At 47.4% G+C, this 18752-nt stretch overlaps 1 protein-coding gene across 1 annotated transcript in view; it reads left to right on the plus strand.

Annotated features, from left to right (window-relative positions):
* Positions 1–17557, plus strand: part of LOC141997948 (trifunctional purine biosynthetic protein adenosine-3) — a 61035-nt gene extending 43478 nt beyond the window's left edge. The window contains exons 20-22 of the mRNA XM_074970524.1: positions 8061–8202; positions 10658–10773; positions 12997–17557. Of these exons, the coding sequence (XP_074826625.1) occupies positions 8061–8202; positions 10658–10773; positions 12997–13194 (456 nt within the window). The 3' untranslated portion in view covers positions 13195–17557. The remainder of the gene's footprint in view (positions 1–8060; positions 8203–10657; positions 10774–12996) is intronic.
* Positions 17558–18752: the final 1195 nt, after the last annotated feature.

The raw sequence follows: 18752 nt of genomic DNA on the forward strand, positions 1-18752 counted from the left end.
TTAAGCCCTGCGATCGCTGCAAACGGCCTATGCCCATCAGCAATCCACATACCAGCTGCCTAAGGTGCTTAGGTGAAGGGCACATAAGTGACAAATGCCATATCGGCAAGTCCTTCAAATCTAGGACGAAGGTGTGTGATATCCATCTAAGAGTGCTCCTAATGGAGTCGGCACTCACTCCAGCACCAGAGCAGCAGTCTGACTCCGGACCGAGCACCGTGGCCTCTGTGCGCAGTGCTCGCTGGCGCAGTACGCAAGTCAGCACTGGTCTTCCTCCACAGCTCCAGTCAAGAAGCCGAAAAAGACTGTGAGGGGAAGATCTCCTACCTCCCGCAACAGAAAGGAAAGGGCAGGGGGAGAGCCAAGACCCATGTCAGGCAGCTCAACATCCCCCTTGGGAAGTTGGGCCCCAGCTCAAGTCGAGCAGTGCAGCCCATTCCATGGTTTGCTTGCGACTCCAGATAATGGTGCAGGCCCCAGCCAGCTTCAGGTGCCATCGACGCCCGAAGCCCTTCAAGCAGCTCATGAGATCCTGACGCTCCCGGTGCTGCCCTCACCAGCTCCCACGGTACCCCGGTTTCCAGGAAAATCTGTGTTGGGACCTATACATGTGTCCCCACCTCGGCAGTACTGTTCCCCATCAAGAGGGATGTCCCACCAGCGTTCGCCTGCCCACAGCCACCATGCCTCAGGACTGAGGAGGCAGGCTCAGTGGAGCCCTTTTTGATCCCTGCACCCAGGGCACCGATCGAGGGACTCAAGGTATACTTAGCCGGTAGATTGGCCCAGACTCTCTGAGGCACGCGCCACCTGACAAGAGCTCTGGGACCGGCTCCAACTGTCTTCAAGGGCCTGGTACTGATCTCGGGACTGATTGGGCACCAGAGACTGCTGATCGCTGGGCAGTCATAGCCCCTCTCCAAAAAGAAGATCGCCCTACTCAGGATGATGCAACCGGTCCATAGTAGCTCCTGGTCCCGTCTGACATCCCGGTATCAATAGAGTAGCATGAGGCGTGGATTGCCGGGTATCCAAAGCAGATCCGCCGAACGCCGTCCGTCCCCAGGAGCCCAACCAAGACAATCTCGCTCAGACAGGTCAGCTTCGGGATGCAGTGACTGGAAGTGGTTGGACAAGAGCCACTGCTCAGCTCGATCCTGGTCGCCTGGTACCGATCACTCCGCTGGTAGCTCCGGCTTGGAGCAAGGTTCCCAGACTGCAGGACAAGCTCTGGTACTGGCAGTGTCGACTACATTATCAGCACCGAAACCTGTTCCATGGCCCCAAGCATAGTGGCCAGCACTATGGTACCTGTGGAGCCCTTGGGGGTTCACCCAACCTTCCCAGGCTGCCTGATTTATGTCAGAAGCCTCGGAGAGGCCAGCAGACTCGGTATCCTGTCCCCCTCAGGTGCTTGAGACTTCGGGTGGGAGGACCCAGGGGAGCAAGCTGCTGAACCACCAATGAACGTGGAGGCTCCCGCTGCACCGGCATCTTCCTCATCACCGCCAGACAAGGCTATCACGGGGCCCCCTCACCCAGTTCCTCAGGATGACGCACGCCAAGGCGCACCAGGAACTTTTGAAGAGAGTCGCTTCTAACCTTGGGCTTCAGTCAGAGTAATTGGAGGAGCCCTCAGACTCTCTGTTTGATGTCCTTTGCTCCTCGGCTCCTGCCAGTGGGGCTCTACCCCTTCATGAAGGGGTTTCCGAGATCACTAATGCCCTGTGGCAGACCCCCTCTTCCCTGGCCCCTATCTCTAAAAGGGCCGAATGCAAGTACTTTGTGCCAACCAAGGGGCATGAGTACTTATACTCCTACCCAGCCCCCAGTTCCCTTGTGGTCGAGGTGGTTAACCACAAGGAGAGGCAGGGACAACCCAGGGACACCCCCAAAAATAAAGACTCCAGGAGGCTGGATCTTTTTGGACATAAGAATTATTTGTCTTCCAGCCTTCAGCTGAGAGTGGCCAACCACCAAGCCCTCGTGGGCCGATATGACTTCAACATGTGGCAAGCCATGGCCAAGTTCGAAGGGTCGCTTCCTGAGGCTTCCAAAAAGGAGTTCTGAGCAATCCTCAATGGGAGCACAACCGCGGCCAGGGTGGCCCTCCAGGCGGCGACAGACGCTGCTGATGCTGCTGCTCGCACCATGGCTTCTGCTATCTGCATGCGGCGAGCCTCCTGGCTGCTCCTCTCTTGGTTGTCCATTGAGGCCCAGCAGTCAATGCAGGACCTGCCCTCCAAGGGCCGGGCCCTATTTGCAGAGTGAACAGACAGCAAATTGCATGGCCTCAAGGACTCCCACACCACGCTGAAGACCCTGGGTCTCTACGCCCCAGCGCGTAAGCGGTTCAAACCACAGCAGCCGCAGGGCCAGGGGAAATGAGCCAAGGGCTACAAGTGCCATCTAAGCCACCCTCTGCCCAGTTGGGCTGGACCCAGAATAAGCAGGGGGCCAAATAGTAATTTTGAGGGTGCGCCCAAGGGCAACCTACCAAACTAGTCCCCAGATCCATCTTTCCCAGTGTTCTCCAACCACCTTTCCCTCTTCCTCCCTGCTTGGGCGGCTATAACCTCAGGTTGTTGGGTCCTCAGCACAGTGGAACAGGGTTATGCTCTCCAGTTCCTTTCTACCCCTCCTTCCCACCCGCCTTCCCTGTCCCTCTTCAGGGACCCCTCTCACGAGAGTCTCCTCATGCAGGAGGTAAAGGGGTTGCTACAGCTGGGTGCGGTGGAAGAAGTTCCTTGCGAGTACATGAACAAGGGGTTCTATTCCTGGTACTTTTCAATCCCAAAGGCCAATGGTGGTCTGCGGCCTATCCTGGACCTGCGAGACCTCAACAAGTACCTAAAGAAGCTAAAGTTCCGCACAGTTTCCCTGGCTTCGGTTATCCCCTCCCTGGATCCGGTATGCCGCTCTCAACTTGAAGGACACATATGTACACATAGCGATCTTTCAAGGACACAGACTCTTCCTCGGGTTTACAGTGGGGCCCCACCACTACCAGCTTGTGGTCCTCCCATTCGGCCTGGCGACAGCACCAAGAGTGTTTATCAAGTGCATGTCGGTGGCAGCGGCTTACACTCAGGCGCTGGGGTATCCAGATCTACCCGAACCTCGATGACTGGCTCATCAAGTGCAGCTCCAGGTCTCAAGTCCAAAGGGATGTCGCAGTGCTTCAAGCCACGTGCCGCTGTCTGGGCCTACTGGTGAATGACAAAAAGTCGACAGCGCCAGTGCAGAGGATAGAGTTCATCGGAGCAGTCCTCGACTCTACCTGCACCAGAGCGCTCCTGCCACTGGAAAGGTTCCACACGTTGACGAATCAAATCATGGAAATCTCCGCTTTCCCTCTGACTACAGCCAGGGTCTGTCTGCGCTTTCTGGGCCATGTGGCAGCGTGCACTTATGTGGTCCGCTACGCCAGGCTCCGGATGCGGCCCCTGCAACAATGGCTGGCGACAGTCTATTCCCAGGCCCAAGACCCCTTGGAAAAGATAGTTACCATTCCCCAGGCGATACTTCTCTTGCTGCAATGGTGGACCAACCGCAGAACAGTCCTGGAAGGGGTTCCATTCGACAGCCCTCCACACTCCATAGAGTTGGTATTGGACATCTCAGGCCTTGGCTGGGGGGCGCATATCAGCATCCTCCAGACTCAGGGGATGTGGTCCCCAGACGAAATGCGGTTGCATGTAAACGTCTAAGAGCTCTGAGCAGTCTGGCTGGCGTGTGAAGTCGTCTTGCCGCACCTGTTAGGCAAGGTGATACAAGTCCTGACAGACAACACAGCCTCGATATTCTACATCAACAGGCAAGGAGGAGCGCGCTCGTCATCTCTCTGTCAGGAAGCGCTCCATCTGTGGGACTTCTGCATCAGCCACAAAATCCACCTGGAAGCTTGTCACCTTCCCGGCATCAGGAATACACTGGCAGATCAGCTCACCAGGGACTTCTCTCACCACGAGTGGTCGCTCCATCCAGAGGTAGCCTGCATGATCTTCCAGAGGTTGGGAACTCCGCAAGTGGGCCTGTTCGCTACCAGACAGAACAGGAAGTGCCACCAGTTTTGTTCTCTGCAAGGTCTGAGCAAGGACTCCCTCTCCAATGCCTTCCTCCTGTCATGGTCAGGGAGCCTGACGTACGCGTTCCCTCCGATTCTGCTCATCAGCAGGGCTCTGGCGAAGACCAAGAGAGAGAGCGCAGGTTATCACGATCACTCCAGCGTGGCCTCGCCAGCACTGGTTCGGCACGCTCATGAGCCTGTCGGCAGCCCGTCCGTGGCCCCTGCCCAACCCACCGGACCTGCTGTCACAGGATGACGGTCGACTCCTACACCCCAACCTCGGGTCCCTCCACCTCTGTGTGGATGCTCCATGGCTGAACCTGGAGGAACAGACCTGTTCGGAAGGGGTCCAACAGGTCCTCCTGGGATGTAGGAAGCCCTCAACTATACTGACTTACCTGGCCAAGTGGACGAGGTTTTCCCACTGGGTGTCCAAAGAGGACATCTCTCCCTCGTGTTCCTCCATACAGGCTGTCCTGGACTACCTGCTCCATTTGAGGAACCAGGGCCTGGCACACTCTCTTCTATTAGCGTTCATCTCGCGGACATCTCTGCTTTTCACCCGCCAATCTGAGGACAGACAGTGTTTTCCCTTGACATAATGGTCAGATTCCTGAGGGGACTTGAGAGACTCTTCCTGCAGGTACAGGCCCCTGTCCTGCAGTGGGATCTTAATTTGGTCCTCTCTAGGCTCACTGGCCCGCCCTTTGAGCCGCTAGGTTCCTACTTCCTTTCCCACGTGTCATCGAAGGTCACGTTCCTTTGGCAGTGACGTCAGCAAGACAGGTCTCAGAAATTAAAGCCTTGACCTCAGAACCTCCGTACACAGTCTTCTACAAAGATAAGGTTCAGTTGCGGCCCCATCCAGCCTTCCTGCCAAAGGTGGTCTCTACCTTCCATATGAATGAGGACATCTTCCTCCTAGTGTTCTGTCCCAAACCGCACAAGACCAGTGAAGAGAGGCGTCTTCCATCCTGGAAGTCCGGAGGGCCTTGACTTTCTACTTAGAACGTACCAAGCTTTCCATAAATCAACTCAACTCTTCATCGCTACAGCGGATAAGATGAAGGGCCTTCCGGTGTCCTCGCAGAGGATTTCCAATTGGATCACCTCATGCATAAGGGCCTGTTATGACCTGGCGGGGGTTCCATTGCCGCCGATTGTCAGAGCTCACTCGACGAGAGCGCAGGTGTTTTCAGTAGCCTTCCTGCCGCACGTCCCTATCCAGGACATGTGTAGAGCTGCCATGTGGTCCTCTGTTCACACAGTCACAGCGCATTATGCCATCACTCAGCAGGCCAGAGATGACGCTGGGTTTGGCAGAGCTGTGTTGCAATCAATACGTCCATGAACGCCTTCCTACCTCCAGGGGTACTGCTTGGGAATCACTTAATATAGAATGGACATGAGCAAGCACTCGAAGAAGAAAAGACCGTTACCTGTTCCATAACTGCTGTTCTTCAAGATGTGGTGTTCGTGTCCATTCCACGACCCGCCCTCCTTCCCCACTGCTGGAGTTTCCAGTAAGAAGGAGCTGAGGAGGGAACCAGCGGGGCCCGTTATACCGCGCCATGCGGGCACCACTCCAGAGGGTGCCACAGCTGGTCCCCCAAGGATACTGCTGAGGGAAAACTTCTGGCACCAGTGCATGTGGCAAGTACACACACCTAATATGGAATGGACATGAGCAACACATCTCGAAGAACGCCGGTTACAGAACAGGTAACTGTCTTTTTAGGCACTGAGGCTTCCTATCCAATGCATACGGAGAGAAAGGCACCTCAGAACACAATCTGCAAAAGCCAGCACATTAGGTGGGGAGCTGTCTAAGCTAGCCAGTGGGAGATGCTGACAAGAGCTAAGCCCCTCACCTCTCTTGAAGACAGGCACCTAAGTCCAGGCTGCAGGGAGGCATCAAGGTCTACTTAGAGATCCACGGATGAGAACCAGCCACGTAGAGTCAGGCACCTTAGGTGCCTAGGGGTTTCTTGCAGGAATGATGTAGGCACTTGACTCATTCCACATGAAATGGGGGGAGGGAAGGAAGTGGCGGTGCACACCTTATAGCTTTTAGCCCGCTCGTTAGAGCACTCTACCTGGGAAGTGGGAGCCCCACATTCAGTCCCCATCTCTGTGGCAAAGGGGGAGCGAGGATTTGAAAGGGGGACTCCCGCCTCTCAGAAGAGTGTTCTAACCACTAAGCGATGGGATCATCTGATGCAGGGCACTCTACCTTTCCTGTGGAAGGTGTTCCCCATGGGATAAACAATGCAAGAGTGATTGGAGCAGGGGCACTGGGCCCTGAGTCAGTCTCCCACTTCCCTGATGGGTGCCCTAACCACTGGACTTACAGCATCATCCTCGTGCGTTCTCATTCTCTGGTCGAATGACTATTTATCTACAGGAGGACAATCCTGGGGCCAGATTGAGAGTAGGAATGATTCTGGAGTCCAGCGATTAGGACATTCGCTGGGGAGGGAGGGAGGAGACCTGGGGTCCAGTCCTTGTGCTCCAATCACTTTAATTATTTTATCTACAGTGGAAAAGCTTCAACACGAGAGGTGGAGAGAGCTTCACAACAGAACATCCCATAGCTCAGGGGTTATAGCACTTTCTTGAGAAGTGTGATTCCCCTGTTCAAATCCTCCCCCCTGCCCTTTGAGAGGGGGGAATTGAACTAGGTTTCCCACATCCTGAGCAAGTGCTCTAACCACTGGGCTAAAAGTCATCAGGTGCATGGCACCACCGCTGCTTCCTCCTCAGCCAGATTTTGAACCACACTTGGTTCGGGGGCATGCTCAGAGGTTGCCTACAGCATTGGACCCCACATGTGACTTAGGCATTCAGCCACTTATTTTCTGGGTCGTGAATCGCTCTAGAGGAGCAGGAGATAGGTGTCCAGATGCCTAGAGGGCAGCAGCAGTGCGCCTGCCCAGAGCCTGAGACACCCAGGGACCTTTTTTGACCTGAAAAACGTAAGTGCCGAGTGAGCTTAGAGGTCTCCAGGGATCAGTGAGTGTTTTGTGGATCCCACCCTAAGAGACAGTGTCTGTCCTGAAGAGCTAACAATCTAAATGGACAAGACAGAGTGGGAAGGGAATCAGAGCCTCACAGAGGTGAAGTGACTTGTCAAGGGTTACACAATAGGTCAGTAGCAAAGTAATAATAGAAGCCAGTCCAGCCCTATCCACTCAACCACACTGCCAATGCACTGAACAACTGCACAGCCAATTTAGCATAAACTTTTCAAACCTAATGGACTGACTTTAAACTTAGTTGTTTTTGGTACATTTCATTGGTATTTAACAGGCCTCATTATTTTAAAGCTATGGATATTTTAAGAAAATAGTTCTGGTAGTTTCATTTTAAAATTATTCACATTTAAATATGGCATGTGCGACCTTAGCAAGGAAAACTTTAACTGGAGCAATCCTCATCCTTGTTCATCCTTACCCAGCTGTTCCTTCTTAACATGCCTATAATTAGCCCTCTGGCCTTTTGTGGTGTCCTATGTTAAGTTTTTTAAATGGGTCGGGGGAGGGGAGAATCTTGTTTGCAATTTAAACTGATCTAAGGTTTGCATGGGTTTAAACCCTGTAGATTGTTTTAAGGCTTCATATCAGCTGAAGCTGGTTAAGCCAGTCTAAGAGTTAGGGTGCTTGTTATAATTTTCAGGTTATTATTAATAATTCATTGTTAATGGTCCAAATCCTGTAGCCTTAAACTGAGTTTAAGCAGGCAAAACTGCCACTGCTTTCAACATGAGTTTGGCTGAATATGGTCTGAGTTGAAAACTGTAGGATTTGATCTACGGTTACTTACGTGCATTTCTAAAGTGCCCATCCTTGTTGTATCTGGACACCGTTCTTTGGTCATATATGGAGTTTTAGATTTTTATTTGATCACAGCGTAGAATTTCAGCATGTTCTTGTTTTATGAGAGAGTCGGTTAATCCCACATTCATGTCTCTCTCCTTTTTTGGATATTGTAGGTAATTGACCATAAATTGTATGGAAGTCGCACAGAATTTGATAACGCAGTTGATAAAGTCCTTGAAGAATTCTCAGTTGAACTGATCTGTCTTGCAGGATTTATGCGGATTTTGTCTGGTCCCTTTGTCAAAAAGTGGGATGGTAAATACACTATTTTAAGACATACTTCTAAACACAAGAAGGGACATTTTGCAGCTGCAATTAAGCATTGTATTTCGTCTGGCAAACATATAGAGAAAACAAGCCAAGTGCACATAGATGATTGACCACTTGAAATAGTAAAGCCTTTATCAACTATATTCTGGATTTTTTAAGAAGGTACAAAACTGCTGAAGGTTGGAACCATGGGTGGCCGGTGACCTGGCCATTGGGGGAGGCTAGCCCCTGGCCCCACCCGTTGTGCCCTATGTACCTCCCCCTCCACTGTTGCCTTCCGCTCCCCCGCAGGAGCCCAGAGTACCCCCACCATGGCCCCCAGCCCAGCACCGGGCGGCCAGGTGGCATGGCCACAGCACCCCCAGCACTAGTGCGCTGGGTGGCCAGCCCCAGAGGGCCTGGTGGCACAGTCTGAGTGCCAGGCAGGCAGCGCAGGCCCAGCACCAGCCGCCTTGAGTCCCTGCAGGAGGCAAGCCAGCCAGCCCCAGCCAGCCTCAGCTGGGGCAAAGCGCTGGGAACTGCAGGAGGGAGTCTGGGGGCGGAGCATGGGCAGGACCACACCAGGCAGTTTGGGGAGGCATAGCCTCCCCCAGCCTATGATACCTGTCACCTATGGTTGGAACAGAAACCTTCCCTCTCCCCAAAACTGCAACTAAAGCACCCTCTTTGATTGCACGGGGAGTTAGAAACTTAAAGCAGTTTAGTGACACACCAGTTGTGTATCATTAGCTAACCAACCAACCGGTTGCTGATCCCATCATTGGTGATGACGATTGGGACGATGCAGGAATAAGCCATGAGATGCTGATAGTTTGTTCAAAGGCTGAGGCTGTAGCATTTATCGAAATAGCTCAAGCTGCAATGTCATTTAGTCATCCCTCTGGTCCTAAATAAGTGTAAGGCCTGAGTACTCATCGTGTGCCTAGGATTTTAACGTGATATGCTCGGAAATCCCCAACCAAGCCAATAATGGGGAGAAACATGCTTATTCATGGGATGCCGTATACAATATCTGCACAAGGTAGTAATGTCTTCCCCAGCTCTGTGCTATAGATTCCTTTCCTTAGCCTCCCCTGTTCCCAAACCCATGCCCAAATTTCAGGACAGGAGGCCACTACAAGTGATTTCTACTATGATGGGATTGCCCCAAAACTAGAGTCCTAGGTTATATGTCGCCTTTTTGTGTTATGAAAATGAACCTCTCAGATAGGTCACCTACCCACCTGCTGCTCTTAAGCTGAAGTTCCCATCAGGCTGTCTTTATCTGACATGCTCCCACTGCTCTCAGGTGCATAGCTTTCACCCTTAACTTCAGTTGCTACAGAAAAAGGGGAGGGAAGACAAACAAAAAAAACCCTCCACCACCTTAGCTAATGGTTTTGTGGGGCCAGGGAGAGAAATTCCTTCCTAACCCCAAGAAAAGCAATTGGAGTGACCCTGAACATGTGAACAAGAATCAGTCCAAGGGACCTTTTAGAGCATCCAGAAACCAGTCATCACACCAAACGTATAACCTTGTTAACATGATGAAAGGTCACCCCTTGTGTCAGCCTTAGCGGCTGGTGAGTAGGGAGCTCTTCAGCCTGCTGTGAGAAAGTAAAATTGGTTCCTAATGCCCCTGCCAGCCCCTTTAAACCCTACTATCATGGAGAAGGGGGCCACCTTAATCCTGAGTTGTGAGGAGGCCAGGGAGTGTCACACAAGCTTCTGCTTCTTTGAAGGGCAGGGGGATGCTCCTGTGTAGGCAGCAGTTCCTTCTGTTAAGACTGAACAGTCCTTAGTGGCTAGGAGACTAACCTAGGAAGAAAAAAGAAAAGGAGTACTTGTGGCACCTTAGAGACTAACCAGTTTATTTGAGCATGAGCTTTCGTGAGCTACAGCTCACTTCATCGGATAAGTGAGCTGTAGCTCACGAAAGCTCATGCTCAAATAAACTGGTTAGTCTCTAAGGTGCCACAAGTACTCCTTTTCTTTTTTCTTTTTACGAATACAGACTAACACGGCTGTTACTCTGTAACCTAGGAAGAAATCTCACCACTTTCATGGAAGCTTGTGTGACACTCCCTGCCACCATGGGCCAATATTTTAAGTCACTAACTTGAGTGGGTATTAAGGATTATGAGCAATAGGAATGTGTCTGTAGTCAGATGAAGAACAAACCATGACAACGGGGAAGAGAACACCAACAAAAAGAAGGAGCTATAAATAAACGATAGGGCAGAGATTCTTGGGAGAAGTGTACTATGTATGTGCAAACGTTTTATTGTTCCCAACCCTAATCGGGTAGAACGTAAGATTCCTGATGAGTTTTGGGCTGCCTTGACATGGCATTTATGAACATTTTGCATTCTGGTTAATGAGGAGGCATTTACTTGTTTAAACTTGTGAAACGGGGGCTGAGAGCTAAGAGATAATGATGATTTCATTTATTCTTTTCTAGGAAAAATACTGAATATTCATCCATCTTTACTACCTTCTTTTAAAGGAGCAAATGCCCATAAATTGGTATTACAAGCTGGAGTCCGAATCAGTGGCTGTACTGTGCACTTTGTAGCCGTAAGTACGCCATTTCTAACAGCAATGAGCAGCTCTGAAAAATTTGCAGTGAATAATCTTGGTTGGAATAATATCTGTGTCAAAACGATCTCTGCTTTTCCTCTTCGTTTGTGGAAATGGTTAGATGTACAGTGAGAGGAGTTCTTTAGAATGTTGTGCATTGGGGGAATTGGAAATAAATACTATATTAGAATTCAGGCTTTATCTATGCTTGCTTTTTCTGTGCAGCTTCCTACCATTGGTAACAGTAGTGCTGCTCCACCAGTTGTCGTATCAGTGGGAGCGCTAGCACATGCAAGGCCTTGGTGATCAGCAACATCTTTACCCGCTACCGTGTTTCCAAGTCCTGTGTTTTGATCATGAGCCTCACCCTGTTTAGTGTTCTCCTTAAAGCTCCAGTTGTTGGAATCAAGGGACGCCTGAGACTCTCCGCTTTCGTTACCCAAAAAAAAAAATTGTTCCAGCCCTCATGCTTGCAGAGAAAAGCTTGAAACTGTGGAGTGACTTTAACCTAAAAGCTCACACCCCCGCAGGCAAAGACAAGAACCCTAACTGTATTAATTTTGTAAAAGTCATAATTTTTTTTCTTTTAAACACTTGGAGTTGGCAATATTGCCACCATGTTGTCAAGACCAGCTTTGAACAGGATAAGCAACGGTCTTAGGCCCAGCTCTTGACCTCCCATAAGAAATTCAGAAGACCTGGACACCTAATTTCCTGGTGCTGATATTTCTGTTTTGACACCTGTCTTGCTTTTTAAGCCTAAGGCTTATCACCCTTAAGAGGGACTTAAAACCACTGTCATTTGGAGACTTGCTGCATATCCACCTGCTCTGCCTACCCTTGTGTATCCACATCTGAAACAATAGTTTGTTCCCTTTTAAACACAGAATGTCTTAAAATAGTTTCTGCCCTTAATGAAAGCAAAAGAATTTAAGGAAAATATTTAAATGACATCCCTTTAACGTTGCTTTTTCTCAATTTTATTAGAATTGGATTTGAAATAACTGAGCAGTTGAAATTGTTGTAACGCAGAAAGAGCAGGAGGATGTCAACACACAGGCTGGCAACCAACGTTTGGTGTCACTTAGTGTATTAGTGACAGGAGGTTTCTGTTTTTTTATTTTTAAAACCATGTAGGAGCAACTGCAGGAAGGTGCCTCTAGCTTGTGGGAATAACAGATTTAAGTAAACTGTACAGTGACTAACATGTTTGCAGCTGCTAAAAACATTTAAATTTTTTTTTGAATCATTCAACTAGCAGTGGTAGGCCTCCATGATGCTAGGAGAGGCTGTGGCTTTTGGAGGAGTTGGCTTCCACAGAAAACATTGCTCAGCTGGACCCCTGTTAAAATGCCTCTGTTCGTTCTCGACGATTAACTGAAAGATTTATTTGCAAGTTAACCTCTCCCTCCCTGGTATTTTAGAAGTATGTTATGAACTCCATAGGGTTGATGAGCCTTGACTTCTCACCATTTGTGGAGAATGCATTTGCACAATTCAATTAGTTTAGAAGCAAGATTCTCCCCCCCCCCCCCCCCCCGATTTACTTATCAGGATTGAAAGTAGCAGGACGTAGCCCCCTCATTAAATGCTTGAAATCATCCTCCCACTCCTATAGCTGCATAAGAAATCCATTTTCTTACTCTTGCCAGCACTGTGGCATGGGAGGAGGCAAGGAGTTCAGTTCTTCCAGACACGGATGTGGTTCTGTCCCTCCATAGTATGTCATTGTGGCATTTCCACAAGTGAAGGAACCCCTCAGAGACAATTCATAGACAGCAGGGAACATTACTGATCACGTGGGAAATAAATAGTTTAGAGGTGGAAAGGTCTTTTGGCTCACTTAATCCATCTCCTTGTCAATGCAAGATAATTCTCTGTTGTAAATATACCTGCATTTTGTCTAGTCCAGTTTTATATGGCTTAAGTGCCATGGCTTTCACTGCTTTCTGTGGGACGCTATTCCTCAGCCTCACAGAAATGTCATAGATGTTTTCATGGCATTCACCCTGGCTTACATGCTTCTATTCTTGGAAACAGACTCCCATCAATTCCCTGCAGACCAAGGTGTGACCCCACTGTAATTTCTGTAGTCCTCACATATCACAGGAAATAGGTACCACTTATGTATAAGGTAACCAGAGCAAATAACTGTCCTACTTTTGTGTGTCTTCTCTTCCCCCTCTTTCAGTTTACAGTATTCTGATTTTCTTTTTTCAGGAGGAAGTTGATGCTGGAGCTATAATTTTTCAAGAGGCAGTTCCCGTGGAGATTGGAGACACAGAGGAGACCTTGTCAGAAAGAGTAAAAGAAGCAGAGCACAGAGCCTTCCCTGCGGCCTTGCAACTGGTGGCCAGTAAGGCAGTGTGCCTAGGAGAAAGTGGCAAGATCACCTGGAATTTAGAACAGCGGAATTGAGAAGACTCTTGGCTGTAATGATGGAACAACAGTACTAAAGTTCTAACGACAATAATTCAGAAGGCAGAACTTAACAACCGGACAGTTACTTTTATTCTGTTCGAGTGTATTTTAGTGTAACATTTCCCATGGCATTCCAGCAGGATCTCCAAATTCTCAAGTGCTACTGCTCCAAAGTAAAGGCCGAGAAAGCCAAAAATGGGAAGGGAGGGGGATTTTAAATTTAAAATTTTTTTTTTTTTTTGTAATACCATAGCCCTCACTATCAGCTACCACATTAATGATGATGGCTTTTTCCATTGACCTCTCAGTCCATAATTTCACACTTTTTATTCTACTTTTGGTAGTCTTAGACTAGCATAGCCAAAGAATCAGAGATTTGAGCATCTCTGGCTTTCCCTATGAAAGGATCGTAGTAGTTGAAGCTTATTAGTCAGTATTAGTCCCTGAATTGTTTGACACAATTGTAGCAAAAGAGCCTGTTGACAGAGGCTGTGAAAAGTCTTTTCAGGACAACTGTTACTACCAATAGAATGGAGGTGAAAGTGGGTGGTACCATGGTGGTAACTGATCAGCATTGCTCTGGCCACACCCAAAGGAAGGAAGTGGCCCTCATAACAAAATCTTTGTTTAAAGAAAACGTTGAAGTGGATTTTGCTCCTGCAAATTGTGTTTTTCATGGAGTATTGTACCTGGTCTGGACTCAACATATCAAGTAACTCCAAAGGTGGAACCTGTGATCCACCAGATGACTTACAGAATGAAACTCCTGATGAACACTTACCTGTGGGTAAGTGGGTCTGACTTTAGGGTCCTAATTTCATACCTATAGTCCACTAGAGGTTAAGCAAGTTTAGAGTCAGAGGGGTTGGTTTTTTGTTTTTTTTTCCAATGTAGAATTGGGAATGAGATGCTTTTCAGTGCTCATAATCCTATGTGAAATTCTTTACCAATCCTGTCATAGCCAGATTCAGGAATTCTGGGAACATCTGTTTAAGCTAGAATAATATTGATTGATGTTTTTTATTCTCTCTACCTACCCCTCTTCCCCTCCAATGTTTTTTTGTTCTCAGAAGCATATTTGAGTGTTTTTATTATGGCTGAACTCTTACCTCTGTACAAGCCCCCTTTTTTTAAATGTTTTTAGCAGCTGCAAACATGTTAGTCACTATACAGTTTACTTAAGTCTGTTTTTTCCCACAAGCTAGAGGCACCTTCCTTCAGTTGCTCCTACATAGTTTTTTAAAAAAAACAAACCTCCTGTCACTAATACACTAAGTGACACCAAACGTTGGTTGCCAGCCTGTGTGTTGACATCCTCCTGCTCTTTCTGCCTTACAATTTCAACTGCTCAGTTATTTCAAATCCAGTTCTAATAAAGTTAAGAAAAAGCAACGTTAAAGGGATGTCATTTAAATATTTTCCTTAGATTCTTTTGCTTTCATTAAGGGCAGAAACTATTTTAAAACATTCTGTGTTTAAAAGGGAACAAACTATTGTTTCAGATGTGGATACACAAGGGTAGGCAGAGCAGGTGGATATGCAGCAAGTCTCCAAATGACAGTGGTTTTAAGTCCCTCTTAAGGGTGATAAACCTTAGGCTTAAAAAGCAAGACAGGTGATAAAATTTCTAAAGACCTTTCAAACTGTTGTTGATGATGGGTACGTTCTCCAAAAACTACCGCCTGAGCCGGGGAAAGAACTTTTAAACAATTTTTGAAAGCAGCATATAGCTGATCCTTTGGTTTCATTGGGATGGCAGAATGATTTAACAGAACTTGAAGAGGGAGGATATTTACAGCCCACAACACCTCTTTCTATAGTGATGTTACTGGAGCTTATCAAGCATTACAGCCAAAATATTCACAGAATTCTCTGTACCAGACTGGCTGAGGTAAATCCTGCAAATGCAGGCACTGTGAAAAATGGTTTATGGGGATAGTTTTTAAAATAAAACAGTCTGGGTCCCCTTTCAGAAACAGGCCCCATGAGGCTATATAAAAGCCAGAAGCATTGAAAAAGGTTATCAACGGATGTTTACTGATGAATTATTCATAGGGGATGAAGCCTTAATCAAGGGATGGAGGCCTGTCTAGGGCTTTAAAAGATTACAAGGACAAGACCAATTCTTTTTGGTCTCAAGAATTACCAAAAAAGTTAAACCTGAACAAGATAGGTTTTACAGGGTTGAAAAAGTTTGAGCTGGGAAAGGGGAGGGGGAGAAAAAATGGTTTCTGGTTAAATAGTTGGGTCAGCCCACTAAATTTAAGAGGTGGTTGGAAGCCTCATCTCAACTCTCCAACCTTCTAGTTGTACAAGGAGAAAAGAGCTGTGGTGACTTTTACATCAACACAGTGATGCCAGCTTTGGGGATTTTCCACAAACCCCTAGTTTGAATTTATGCAGTTTTAACTAACTCTATTGTAATCTCCCAGGGGCCTGGGACGTAAGGTTAGTGGAAATACAATCTGAAACAGCATCACCCAACAAGCCTTTTGAAATCACCTTTGGGGGCTAAGAAAGGGCATTTCTTCCTATAGTGAGGCTATTAGTCACCCATACCTGAATTAGTGGATTATATGAACAAAGCTCAGAGGCTTTGAAATGCTGGGTTAGCCAGAAGTGAAAGGCCAAGAGGAAGCTAGTGCGAACAGGAGGCACTCCTCACCTGGTAAAAGATTTTAAATCAACATGACTTTTGTTCACTGTCAGGCTGAAGAATGCATCAAATTCAAACTAGAATGATTCTAAATATCCCCCTTGCAGACCAGCATAGAAAAAAAATATATACAGTTAGGCACCATCTCTTATCAGCCATTGCAGAAGCTCCCTGCTTGACTTTTTTGCCAGGAATTGGATAGGTTATATGGATTTAAATACATTACTGTATCTTTCTGTTGCAAGATTGATTCCATCTTTTACAAACCAATGGGGGGCCCAAGGTGGGACTAGTGAATTAGCCTGCTGGTTGAAAATGGAGGCCTTGAGGTGTCACTCTGGGAGACAGTCTTATAAGCCAGAGCAATATTAGTTAGCCTTACAGAGCCTTTACAGCATCGATGCTCAATTACAGTGACAACACCCTTGCCACACAATTTTCCACAAGCCTGTTTTACAAAGACACATCTGAAGAATATGAAACAGAGCTGAAGGGCAAGAACAGAGGGTTGAGGAGGTGGATGAACCTGTCAGCTCAGAGCAGGAAGATAGCTGCCCGAGCAGCTCTACAGTGACCTCTTTTTAAAATAAACTTGTTGAATGGCATGGATCTGAACATTAAACTGACACATGGCAAAGAAACCTTCTGCTTAAATGCGTGTACTCAGAGTTCACAAGGGATCTCCTAGTGGGTAGGTTTGATCTCTGTCAAAACTTCCCCCACATGGAGTTCAGAAACAGTGATGCTTGTGTCCCTTGCAGTTCTGGACCACCGTTGCTTTTCTGGTTTTCAAAATATACACAGGTCAGCAAACTCTGCCTTTGTCAGCTTCCAAGAGCTCCATCTCCCTCTGCTGGCTTTTTTCTTCAGCTGTTCATAACTCATTTTGCTGTCTCTTTTCACTAGCCTTTTCCTGAAAAGGCTACAAGACACATTTTTCCTTCTACAATATTTGCTTTTGCTGCTCTTAGCACTTATTGGTCATTCACCACGGTCACAAATTGCACACACTGCCACTATAAATGACAGTGCTGAGATTAACTACACCTCTGCCTCCTGTGGTCTGCTCAAGGACTCCTCGGTTGGTCTCAGGCCTCCAGCCATCACCTCTCGGGGGGCGGGTACCCTCTCCCTCAAGGTTGGGGATTTAGGTTTGTAGTCATCCTGCAATTCACTGTGACTATCCCAGCACATCTTACCTTTGTCTAGACCTGCTGGTTGCTCCCTCAATGGCAGATGGTGTTCATCCATTTTTTAAAAAGAGCTTGCATGTCCTTTGCACACTGGAGAATAAAGGCACACTGGTATCTGTTTCTTCTATTTCTCCCCCCGCCCTCCTACACACTTGTATTTAGGTCTTCGGCCTAATGATCAACAACATTTAAAATGATAATATTCCTTAACTGTTTAAACTACATGTTTAGAGAAACGCACCTACAGCCTGTTTAAAAACAATATAAAACATATGCACTGTTAAAATGGAATTTTGCCTTGCCCTGGTGAATTACTGCTTGAAGTTGCTGTTTCCCCACTAAATGGATCACACTACAATAAAGTGTGTGTGTGTGTGTTTATTTATACACACACACAGAGACACAGCTAGATATCAGGTACATTCAGAATTATACAATATATCTGTCAGTCCAGCAGCCATTCCAACCAAGATGCTTTCTATTGTAATGAGATGGTCACCAATAAATAAATAAGACACCTCCAGGCACCTTTTGTTTCAATCGAACTTTAACGTCTGTAGTTAGCATGTTATTTTGATACTTCAGTTCTTAATATATACTTGATTAGGGTACATGATGAATTTATGCACCCCCACAGCTGTGGGTGAAAACCCTGTCTACACAACAGGGCTGCTTTGGTTTTTTATTTTCCCGTTTCTAATTGAAATAGAGCACTACAAAATCTTCTTACATTATTAAACAGTAAACCATCATGCACTGCAACCTTGACTATTACCGTATCCCCCTTCCTGCTGACTTTGAAGCTGACAAAATATGTCTTAGGATGTTTTTTAGGTGTGTGGGTTTTTTGTGAGTAAAGTTTGTTTTTAAAGAAAACAAATCAGAACCACACAATAACACACACAGCTCTTACATGCTCATGATGTCACACAGGCTCAATTAGCACTATCCCTGCAGCCATATTCCCCATTTCAGCTTCACTCTCAGCAGTCTCTTAAACACCCTGTCTCAGGGCTGGACAAAAGCAGTTTTGGCCTAATTCTTCCATATCCACAGATCTATGCTGTCCAGACTCAGGCTCTCTAGAAAGGTACTGCTCAGCTGTTGAGAGAACCTCCTCCCGCCCCCACCCATCCCCACACACAGGTAAGGCCCCATTTTAGATTTACATAGGCCAGTGCTTCTCAAACTTTTGTACTGGTGACCCCTTTCACACAGCAAGCCTCTGAGTGTGACCCCCCCTTATAAATTAAAAACACTTTAAAATATATTTATCATTATAAATGCTGGAGGCAAAGCGGGGTTTGGGGTGGAGGCTGACAGCTCATGACCCCCCCATGTAATAACCTCGCAACCCCCTGAGGGGTCACGACCCCCAGTGTGAGAACCCCTGACATAGGTGCAATCGGTTCCTATCCCCATTACCCTCCTCAGCCCTTTCAACATTTTCTATTCTATGTAACTTGGCTCCGTGACTCAAATCATTTGGCAGAGACACCTCAGCCTTGTACAACATGTCCCTCCCCCCTCCAATGGTTAAAACAACAGGCAACCCCAAACATTTCTGGGCTTGCTCTGGGTTCATGGGCTCTGACTCGAGCATGAGGCAGGGGTGCTGAGAACCACTGAACCAAAGTGTAAACCCTGTATAGGATCAAAACCACTTCAAGTCAGGGGATTCTGCAGCACCCCTACTTCCAGCACAT

Source organism: Natator depressus, chromosome 1 (assembly GCF_965152275.1).
Source record: "Natator depressus isolate rNatDep1 chromosome 1, rNatDep2.hap1, whole genome shotgun sequence".
Classification (NCBI taxonomy): domain Eukaryota; kingdom Metazoa; phylum Chordata; order Testudines; family Cheloniidae; genus Natator; species Natator depressus.